Source organism: Adiantum capillus-veneris, chromosome 8, assembly GCF_014529385.1.
Source record: "Adiantum capillus-veneris isolate H3 chromosome 8, ASM1452938v2, whole genome shotgun sequence".
NCBI lineage: Eukaryota > Viridiplantae > Streptophyta > Polypodiopsida > Polypodiales > Pteridaceae > Adiantum > Adiantum capillus-veneris.
Genome location: NC_140938.1, coordinates 143,058,472 through 143,070,185, shown reverse-complemented (window position 1 = coordinate 143,070,185; position 11,714 = coordinate 143,058,472). Strand labels below are relative to the sequence as shown.

General features: G+C 44.7%; 1 protein-coding gene across 6 annotated transcripts in view; it reads right to left on the bottom strand.

The window, feature by feature from the left end:
• Positions 1–827: 827 nt before the first annotated feature.
• The window catches only part of LOC147453089 (DNA-directed RNA polymerase D subunit 2b-like), a 76,658-nt gene continuing 65,771 nt past the window's right edge, over positions 828–11,714 (bottom strand). For 5 of the 6 annotated variants that reach the window (XM_086518592.1, XM_086518591.1, XM_086518594.1 and 2 more), the window contains one exon: positions 828–1,423. In XM_086518592.1, coding sequence (XP_086374718.1) covers positions 952–1,423 — 472 coding nt within the window. In that variant the 3' untranslated portion in view covers positions 828–951. The remainder of the gene's footprint in view (positions 1,424–11,714) is intronic. The other variant, XM_086518595.1, reaches the window with a different exon arrangement.

The window sequence follows — 11,714 nt, the reverse complement described above, 5'->3', positions numbered from 1 at the left end:
GCCATTTCCCTCTTGAATAACAGGTCTTGAGTTCAACTCCTCATTGGCTAGATCTTTAAGGTCTCTTGGGATAGTTTCCTACGACACTAAAACTCTCTTCTTCTTCCTCTCTCTCTCTCTCTCTCTCTCTCTCTCTCTCTCTCTCTCTCTCTCTCTCTCTCTCTCTCTCTCTCATCGACCGAGCATTGGAGCTACGGAGATCCAGGCGGCCATGATTGAGGAGAGGGGCTACACAACATCGACGGAGACTACAGCAGAGAATTTGAGCCATACCCTCTCGACATCTAGAGTGCAGATGAGGATGGATTCTAGTAGTAGTAGTATTTTTGTTCTAGTCTTTTTGTACCCAGCCATGGTATCAGATTCACAATTTTGTAGCAGTTTGGTCTCATAGGTCATTTTGGCTTTTTGAAGACGTTAATATAGCATTTCATTTCTCTCTCTCTCTTCACAGCATCGACGGAGACTGCAGCAGAGGATTCGAGCCATACAGTCTCGACATCCAGAGTGTAAATGAGGATGGATTCAGTGATCATTCATACCTCACACGGTTCCAGCTAGTAGTATTTCTAGTTTCATTTTTATTTTTGTACACAGACAAGGTATCAGATTCACCAGTTTGTTTGGTCTCATAGGTCATTTTGGCCTCTTGAAGACGTTAATATATCATTTCATTTCATTTTACACACACACTAAGTTTTGAAACATTGTCATGTTGCTGACTATGAAACTATTATATACAATAGGACGGATATGCTCTACTAGATGGGATTATTGATATCTAGCAGAAGCAATCTACCTGATTTGACAGCAATGAGACTCGTGAGTTTTGACAGAAATAATGACTAATGGATATCAATACTTACATTTGCTCCTCATAACAACAATTTGCAATGCAAAAAATCCGTTCCTGCTCAAAGTCTGGTGTGAATAATTGCCTTGAGAGACGCTTCAGTAGTTCGTAGTCCAAAACTTGAGGCGTATTCCCATGCTGAAGAGCTCTTGATAAAGAAGCTTGCATCCGTACGGCATGTGAACTTGGACAATGTGTCTTCTGCTCTTACAAGAGCAACATAACAATCCTTGCTTCTCCTTCCACACAAGGATATTACATAAGTTACAAACATGTACTGTATAGGGATCACTCAACAAGAACAATCTTTCATGTAGATTAGCCAAAGCACCATGCGCTATCAGGCAATCTCTCTCCATCTCACCAAATTTTACCCCTCCTTGTCGCTTGCGCCCAGAAACAGGTTGCCTCGTGTAAGGGTCTACGCGACCCCTGCTCCTGCACTTGAGTTTATCCATTGCCATATGAACCAACCTTTGATAAAATACGGGGGCCATTGTTACTTTGTTTTTCAACAGCTCACCAGTTCTTCCATTCAGCAGAGTCTCCTTACCATCTCCATATCCCAGACTGAAAATACAATGCAACCAAAACTAACTCAAAACTCAATGCCCTTGAACTTCTGAATGCTGAATGGCAGAAAATACAAAAAGCACCTCAAAGAAAGATCCTAGAAATAAAATATGAGAGAGAGAGAGAGAGAGAGAGAGAGAGAGAGAGAGAGTGTGTGTGTGTGTGTGTGTGTGTGTGTGTTCGATTTAGGTGCTGCCTTCCTCTGTATAGCTGTGTGTGAGTGAGGGTGCGAGTGTGTGTGTGTGTGTGTGTGTGTGTGTGTGTGTGTGTGTGGAGCGCGAGCTGCCCTGGCGCGAGAAGTGCCCCTGCGCGAGCTGCCCTTGCGCGAGAATTGCCTTGCGCAAGTCTGCCCCTGCGCCAAGTGCTCCTCCGTGTGAGTCTGCCCACCTGCGAAATTGCTGCAATTTCGTCCTCGTCTGCAGTTACAGGCTCCTTTTGACTTTGGCTGCTCTGTGTGAGGGGTATGTGTGTGTAGATACCCACTGCTGTGTAACAGAATATGCTGCGAGGTCGCTGCTGAACATCTGCAAAGGAGTTTCGTCGCCAACAACAGCCTTTGCAAGGTTTTCTGTCGCCTGGAAATTCAGCGTGGGCAGTTTTCACTACTGGTTGGCTGCGTGACCAGCAGAGTTGCAGTTATCTGTCAGCGTGTTTTTCAAGTTCCTGCTGCAGATTTCGTTTCTCAAGCAAGGGGTATAGCTGTACGTGTTGGAGGTCGGCAATGTGCAGGTTAAAACAGCGACGAATTCTGTTCTGCTGTATTTTTTGCAAAAGGGGTTTTGGGCCTCAGAAGACTTTCTATTTAGCTTTAGCAGTATAAGTTTGTTCGAAATTTGTACAGTGCAGTCTTTTATGTACAGTCTTGAGGTTGGTACAGAGAACGTCTGCTAAAATAAAAACAAAAAAGAGTGTTTTTTGGAAGTTCAAGCTGTCATTTTAATCCAAGTAGATTTTGTCAGTACAAAGGGAAAGTTCTTTTGGTCATGGCAGAAGAGGCTGTATATAAGCGTAGAAAACAGTTGACCTTTCCTCCATGGATGCTGCAAATATCATTAAAGAGTGTTTGTCGGAGGATTTCGCGGATGCTCGGGATGCGTGGGAAGGACAACAACCCGCTACTGAAGTGATTATTCCGATTCAGCAGTTGATGGATCCGGTTGCACAGTATGCATTGAATACCGTTATTTTGTTTTTCCCTGGCAAAATGCCATCGGCACAAGATGTAGGTCAATGGGTTGACTTCTGTTGAAAAGACAAGCAGTCCGGGGGGTGTATTTTGGTGCCCGCGGGTTTTATGAGGTGCTGTTGGAAGACATGGATGCTCGTTCGCGCTTGTTGGAAATGTCGCCTTTGTTTTTCAACATGCAAATGACACATGTTTTGCCATGGGCGCTTACTAAAGATTATCAGTGCTTGATACGACACAAGTGCCCGGTCTGGGTGGAAATAGTCGGATTTCTGAGGACTTGGAAACATTTCTTGCCTCTTTTGGCTGCGCAATTAGGAAAAGTGATTTGCCTCCCAAACTTGGATACTAATTCCAATAGATTTTGCGTACTATGGGATACAGACGTGCCAACACCGTCAGGAATTACGGTTGATTCTGGTGATCCAATGGTAGGCAAAAGGCCATTTAAACTTAAATGGGAGAAGTTTGCAGGTGCTTGTTTTGGTTGTGGAAAATTTGGCCATACGCAGTCTGAATGTCAAGAATCTTTGTTTAAACTCCCACCATTTGCTGTTCCTATGACTGGAACTCGTATCGTTCCTCTGTCTGCTTCGTTTGTGAAGCCGAAGATGGGGGAGTCTAATGGCAACATGCAGGCCAAGCAAGGCAAAGACTCCATTAAGAATCTGGCTAATACGCAGACTGCTGGGAAGACTGATAATAAAGGTAAAGCTAAGCTAGTAGAGTCTACTGATGGTTGGCAAATTCCCAAGAAGCCAACAAAACCTCATGTTTCGCCTATTTCAAGGAATTATGTACCTGCTATGGATGGAAGAGGTGGTGGAACCTCTGCATCTACATCCCATAATCATAAGTCGCTGGTTGAAGCGTGGGATAAAGTGGTTCATTCATATACAGACGCTTTGCTTGGGTCGACATCTGCGTCATTGTCGATGTATCAAAATCCCCAGCAAGGGATGCATATGGATTCTGTTGTATTGAATGGTAGTATGGAGGCAGATGTGCCTATGGGCAACACTCGTGGATCGTTTGTAAATATTGTACAGATGCATTCTCCTATTAGATGTTTGACGTATAATGTGCGCGGATTGTGCAACCATGACAAGTGGAAGCTGATCTGGCATTATGCACATACAAATAAAGCGGATATAATGGTATTGCAGGAGCATAATCAACATGATTTTGTTGGTCAATCATTGTATTATGCACGATTCTGGATTTCTTATGCTGGTATTGGTTCTTTTTCGGGAGTTTTAATGATGGTGCGTCATGAATTGCAGCCGGTTTTGGCTCATAATGACCCGGCGGGACGCTGGATGGTTGTTCAATGTCTTGTGCAAGGCAATATTTTGGAATTTGCTGGTATGTATGCTTATAATACCTCGGCACATAGATCTCGTCTTTGGCAAGATTTGGTCAAATATCCCTGGCGTTCACATGCTTTTTGGTGTGGGGATTTTAATAATGCACCGACAAACACGGATATACAACTCGCCATTCGCATATGTTAAACTTGGAATGTTCTTCGTGGGATGCTATGATCAGTGGCACAGGAGTTATGTATCTGTGGGCTAGCTCTCATTATTTGGAGCGAGGCTACACTTTTGCTCATAATGCTCGTTCGGAATATACAGCTAGATTGGATCGGTGGTATGTACTTGGCTCTCAGCAATATGATATGTTTGCATGTGATATGAGGCTTGATCGCTCCTTTACTCTATCTGATCATTTTCCTCTTTGGCTCTTGATCCATACTGAGACATTGGATACAAATTCCTCGCTTCCTACTAAGCGATTGTTGCATATTAATAATGCATATCTCTCGCACGAGGCATTTCAAACCTTGATTGAAGCAGTGATTCCGCCACTCGTCTCTCATGTTTATAGATGTGGATATGGCTTGGTACCGCTTTGTCATGCGGATTCAAGCAGTCATAAAGGATTATGGTTCATGGTACATGCACCGGATGAGAGATAAAGTGCAGGAAGATAAGATGACTACTCAAACTTTGGAAAGTATTGCAGATATTAGACGGCTTACTCGATCAGAACAAGATGAATTATGTGCAGCTAAAGCCTCTTTAATGCATAATAACAGAAGGAAACTTGAAAAATGGAAATTAAGATCAAGACAATATGCTTTTATGGATAAAGGTTGTTCATCGAAGCAGTTCTTTAAGCATTTGCATCATTCGAGGTTATTTGTGTCTATTAAAAGGGTTAAGATTGATACTAAGAAATGGACGGCCAATAAACGTCAATTGGCGGATTGCATGGTTGATCATTTTCAACAGGTTTTTGTTGGGATTGGGGTTCCTTCAAGTGAAGTTTTGCAAGCCAGACAGCTACTGTTGTCGTATGTGCATCCTATATTGACGATGAATGATGCAGCTATCCTTGAGGATAGTTTTACTGAGGCTCAGCTGCATGACAGCTTGTTGCATCTTGGGCATTGGAAATCCCCTGGATGGGACGGTCTTACAGTTGAATTTTTCCTTTGCTTTTGGAAGTCCCTTAAGCAGCCTCTACTTTTCATGATTAATTAGGCATGGGCTAAACAGTCATTGCCGCAATCATGGAAAGAAGGATTGGTGAAACTGTTGCCTAAGCAAACATTATGTGAATACTTCTCGCACTAGCATCCGATCACGCTTATGGCGGTCGTTTATAAATTGTTGTCGAACATGGTAGCTTCTCGTATTAAAGATCGTTTGTTCTCAGGCATACATCCCGCTCAATATGGATTCATTCCTCGCAGGCAAATTCTGGATAATATTGCTAATGCTTTTGTTGGGATTGAGTATGCGAAATATACTGGACAAGATGTACTTATCATGCAGGTTGATATAGAGAAAGCATTTGACACGATTCAATGGGATTTCATTGCTCAGACTATGATGGCTTTGGGCTTTGGTTCCAAGATGTGTCGAGTGGTCTATTTCCTATATGAGAATAGTCAATCTATTGGAATCATTGATGGTGAGTTGACTCGATTATGGGATCTTGGTAGATTGGTTAGGCAAGGTTTCCCTTTGAGTGCTATGTTGTATGCTATTGCTACGCACCCTCTTTTGTTGTACTTGGACTCCTTGACTGTGTCTGGGCGTTTACATGGGTTGGAATTGCCATCTAGAGATCATTTTGTGGCACAAGCATATGCGGATGACTCCATTTTTTGGCCTAGAGATACACCGGAGGATGTTCAATGTATAATGGAAGCATTGCATCTTTATGGACTGGCTGTAGGATTGTTTCGAAAATCTAAATTGTTGTCGTTGCATCAAATGGATTGGCACTCAGTATTACGGCCAGGGGAGATAGTAAAGCCTGACCAAATTGTGAAACATCTTGGATACCCGTTGGCTTGGTCGGTTATTAATGCAAAATTATTGGATTGGGTTGAGAACAAATTGAGGTCTAAATTACACTATTGGAAATTATCCACTTGGCCGCTACATATAAGACTCAGAATAGTAGAGTCCATATTGGTGGCATATGTGCAATTTTTCTTACCTATGTTGCGTTGGCCACCTCGTCGTATTCGAGCTTTGATGTCTCGGATATTGGAGCACTTTTGGTCTACTCCATTCAAAAAAAGAGTTTGCGTTTGCTTGCAATGGATAAATTATGTACTCCGAAGCGTTGTGGTGGTTTGAATATTCTGCATCTGGGTTCTCATGTTATAGCAAGAAAGGCCACGTTGTTGGTGTTGGTTGAGCAAAAGCAGCCTTGGACGCAAATGTTTGCGTTTTTGTGCTCTCATGCGGTTTCTACACCGGCTTTTGGCCCTTGGCAACCATCGTATTGGGATGTGGTTTTTGGTAAGTTTCAAGCCACGATACCTGGATGTCCTTTTGCTTCCAGTCTTGTAGTGGATTGGAAGTTAGTCACACAGGACTTGTTGTGGCATGGTACAGATGACGTATGTGGCAACTCGCTTCGGTTAGAAAGTTTACATTGGAGTCGGGTTTTTGATCAAACTCTTGTTCATTGCTCTCCAAGACAGGCTTATTTTCTGTCATAATAATCAATATCTAATTCTCCTAAATGATTTTCTCATGTTAAACTGATCATTTAATATAGGGAAGTGCCAAGGGAGAAAAAGCTAGAATATTGGTTAAGCTAGCAGATCGCCGGCCACAGTAGGGATCCAAAGGAGGGAAAATAGGGATCCAAAAGGAGGGCCATCTGCAAAAGAGCCATGTGCAACAATGGGCTAAAAAGACCCTAAGGTTCAGCCCATTAAGACTTCCAAAATGCTAAGGTTCCAAAATTCAAAGGTTGTGTCCAAAGGTCAACCATGGGGGAATTGGATGCTTTGTGTGTGTCAAAAAAGTCTTTACAAATCCCTACTTAGGAGGGGGCGAGCCTTGCTTGTAGGGGATGAGAGAGAAGTCACACACACACACACACACACACACACACACACACACACACACACACACACAAGCTCCCTTTACATAAAGGGAATGAGGGACATATGTCAGCTCCCTAGCCTAGATGCCCACAAGATGTACCCAATTCCTATTGGATGGCCTTGGAGGTGGACCAATGAGAATTAGGCTAGAGTAAATCTAGTTTAATTAATTTAAAAACACTTAATAAAAGAACCAACGAGAATTAAGTCCTCTAGAAGACTATTGGACAGTCTCCCAAGGGGTCCAATGAGCATTCAGCAGCCCAATGGCTTGCCTGATTCCTATTGGCCAGGAGGCAAAGGGGTCCAATGACAGTTTAGTTGAATTATTAAATTACCTAAAGCTCTCACAATAGGGGAAAGGGGGACACATGTCAAAAGGCTATCACTTATACTGCTTAATTACCATTGGCTAGGCCTGGGGAGGTCCAATGAGAGTAGAGCATGAGCAAATAGCAAGAGGGGTCGACCAAGAGAGAGGGGGCTGATTTTTGCAAGGCATTATCACACACACACTCACACAATCTCATGTGTGAAGTAAAGAAGACTCTCTCTCCTTCTCAAGCTTTAATGGAAAGCTTACCACCTACTCCAAGCTTGTGAGAAGGGAGGCCTACACCAACAACTCTTGGCTTTGTGATGCAAATCCAACCAAGAGCCAAGCTTCAATGAATGCTCATCTCCTCTACCATGCTAATTACTAAGCTAAGCTATGCTAATACGAGTGATTATGTGAGAAATTGTACATCTTTCTCGTAAGAATACTCCTTCCTCTCAATCTACTCTCATACCCTGCTAGCTCTCACCATCTTCGAAGGTGTGTGAGGTCTTGGGTCTGAGACCGGGGAGAATTAATGTTGTGTTTGATAAGTGTTTTGCTTAGTGCATGAAGCTTTCATCTTCATTGCACTAGCTAGTCTTGAAGAAACACAAAGAATTGTATTGTACAATGTCTCTCTTGATGGGAGAAACCATAATACAAAGCCTTTTGGAGGGGGGACCGGCTCCATGCAAATCCGGTCCTCAACTGTTGTCAATAGCTTAATTTCTCTCTCTTTTGAAAGTATTGTTCATGCTATCTAACTAGGTGTTATGCTTTTTGTTGCTCTCTCCACCCAAGCACTCTTGTAATTCTCATTAGAAATCTATTCTAATGAAATGCCCACTATGTTCATGCTAATTTCCGCTACACACAAGTTTTTAGGCCATTAAATGTTACATTGGTATCAGAGCACAAGGTTTCTCTTTTCTTGCTCAAGAAGGGAGGTCCTCAAGCTCGCTATAAATGGTTGGTATTATTAATTGCCTGTGAGTAAGTAGAATAGGGATTTTTCAGCCTTGCAGTGCGCCTGCCTTCGTGTAGTTAACGGGGCATCACCGTCGAGAGCTATGGTCTTAATAGTGGAGTCCTACGGGGCTTGCCTACGGCTTAACCACTATTGAGCTATTAGAAGCTTGACAGGAGCCGGTGCTGTTTTGGTGTTGAACGACCCTCTCTTTTATTCCTTGCTGTAGCAGGGCTACAGTGTCACTTCACAGGGCAGACAGTTGGACAGTTGGCTACACTGGGTCTGGTTCACAATGGACGGACCCTCTGGACGATAGGGAGTGACACGTGGCAGGTACCTACCGACGATGGTCTAGTGGACCTCGTGGCCAGGTCACCACATGGCTGACATTATGAGCCGTTGGTGGCTCTTTATGGTGGTACATATGAGTAGTAGCGGTTGGTGATGTTATCATCTTCTTCACCTTTGATCTTGTACGTAGTCGTCTAGAGAGAGTCTTACACAGAGCACCGCTTCACCATCCTTGCACATCTGAGCCTCGACACCCCCATTTGTACCTGTGAGTCCTGGGCTGGAGCTGAGTGTGCTGCCATGTCAGAGTCTGTACATGGTTCTTTGAGCTAGTTGAGTCCACAAGTTCTGGTCCACTGTTGTGTCTCTGTTGTTTTCCATTATTTCTGTGTTTCATTCTGTTTGAGAGAGCTTCCATTTGTTTGAGTGAGATTGTCACGCACATTGCACTGAGGGGCACCCACACTGTAGAGAGCACGACACATTATCCGCGCTACAGGTGCTCTCATTTTGGCGATCACGGTGGGACCTCAACTGAAATCTCACTCTGCGAGGTGCAAATCTTGAAGCTAGTTAGGTTTATCTAGCTTCGCCTACCTTCGCCAACCTTGCCTTACACTGTTCTCCTCTCGCCTAGTCCAACTAGTCTAGTCCCCTCTCGCCTGGTCCAACTGGTCTAGTCCTCTCTCGCCCTGGTCCAACTTGTCCTCGTCCCTGGTCTAGACCTCCTCGACCCTGGTCTAGTCCTCCTCGTCCCTGGTCCAGCCGGGTCTAGTCACTTACCTGGTCTGGTCTAGTGGAGTCTAGACCTGTCACAAGTTTTCTTGCCCCAAGCATGGTTGGACTGGTGGTCACTGCATGACACATACAAGGAGGTCGGTCGAGCGTCAAAGCTCACTACTGAGCCCTCTGAAGTACTATCACAGAAGACGACCTTTGACACCTTGTAGAAATCCTTCAACCTCATCACCTATACCTCCACATATCACATCACCCATTCCTTCATCAGGTTCCCCATCTTCCCGATCACCTTCTCTAGTAAAGCTCTCTCCTATTCTGATACAGCAAGCTATAGAGCAACAGGCTCAGCAAGGAATCATGGAGCCACTAGCTAGTGTTTTGGCCAAGGTAAACATCAAGTTCCCTACCTTAAAAGGGCTTTCTTCAGAAGATGCTGACGACCATGCAAGAAGATTTGTATCTCTCTGTAGAGGACGTGGTCTTAACAGGGAAGATGCTTATCTGGTACTTTTTCCATCCACCTTGGACGGCTTAACAAACAAATGGTACAGCCAGTTTGCAGAGAATCATTTTGCAACTTGGGTAGACTTAAGACAACAATTCTGTGCAGCTTTCAGGCCAGGCGACTACTAAGAGAAAGTGTTGGATGAGTTGGCCAACATGGTGCTCCAGCCAGAGAAGACTTTTGCGGAGCTTATGACCAAAACCAAGTCTCTGGTTGCCAAGCTTCCCCAGCAACTCGATGAATTCATGGTTAAGAAGTGGGTGGAGAAGGCACTTCCAAAAACCTCTCAGCAAAAACTCCGGGAGAGTCTCCGACCTGACGCCACTCTGGAGGAATTCATCGCAACTGCTACTAGAATAGAGGGGGCTAGGAAGCTGTTCAACAACTCTCCTCACATAGATACTCCCTCTGTGTTCTCAGAAGGTAGTCCTGTTGATCCTTTGACTTCCTTGCGCAGGGAACTGGAAGCCCTAAAGTTACAGCGAGCTCTTCAAGAGGAGAGGTCCTTCTCTCTTAGACAAGAGAAGCCTCCAAATCATGAGGCATTGGAACAGATTAAGCGCGAGCTAGAAGAGCTCAAGTGTCAGCAAGAGACTAAGGCTACGGTTTGGTGTAGCTCATGCCGCTCTCCAGGGCACCCTCCACAGGAATGCCCCCTTCGGGTTTACTGCCACTTCTGTGAAAAATCTGGACATGAGGACAAGGATTGTTACTACCTAAAGGGATTGCACAAAATACAACAAAGTCTTGGTCCTTCTCTCCAACAAGGGTTAGCACCATCATCCAACATGGTTTCCCACTACGGCCATCCCAACTACATGCCACCTTTGCTCAATACCCCTGCTGTCCAAGGTATGTCAAGTACTTTCCCGACTCAAAGTTTTTATAATGCTAATGCCACCTCAACCCCTCAGAGCTTCTACACTTCAGCCTCCCACTCCATGCAGTAACCACCTCGTCCCCGTTTCGTCCTTCCAATCGGCCCATGCTCTGCTACAGATGCGGAGAGTATGGGCATTATCAGAGCAAATGCCCTATGCCAAAAGGCTCTTCTCTGTGCCAACTTTGCCCTGAGGCTCAGGATCACTACACTAAGGATTGTCCAAAACAACGCGCCTCTACCTCTGCGAGCCCAAGTCAGAGCCAACCTGAATTCACCTTTCCCAAGATCAATTTGATAGCAGTTAGTACCAACCCCAAGCCACCCCTTTCTGCCCATATGATTGCCTCTCAAGACAAGTTGCAGCTGGTAGAGGAGCCAGTTGGTGTCCTCACACGAGCTCAGAGGGCAGCCCTTGGCCTCAATCTTCCAACAGGTACAGCCCTTTCTTCCCCAATGCCTACACCTCCTCCAGCAGCTTACATGCCATCCCCTAGTGCTAAGAAAGGATCTTTTACTATGCTCTCCGATATTGATGGGGCTTTCTTAGAAGCAGTTGTTGACTTACAAAAGATCAAAGTACCAGAGGAACAACAACAGGTAGAAAAAGCGAAGCATACAGCAGAGTTAGTCTTGAAGAACACTTTCCAACAAGTGTCCCTCTATGACATGTTGCGGCTAGATGCAAGTTTCAAAAGTGACATCCTTGCAGTTATTCAATCACTTTACCCTGGAGCAGGTCCTAGTGGCGGGCACCTCCCAGTGCGACCGTCAGAGTCCTATATGATATCCAATCCTTCTGCTCCACTCACTAATTATAGAAGCCCTGGCCTAACAGTGTCCATTTTGGGTCGACAATTCTTAGGAGTGATAGTGGATGGTGGATCTGGCATCAACCTGATGCCCGAGTTCACTATGTTAGCTCTAGGTCTACAACCTACTCGCCCTGCTCCCTTCACAGTTACATTGGCCGACC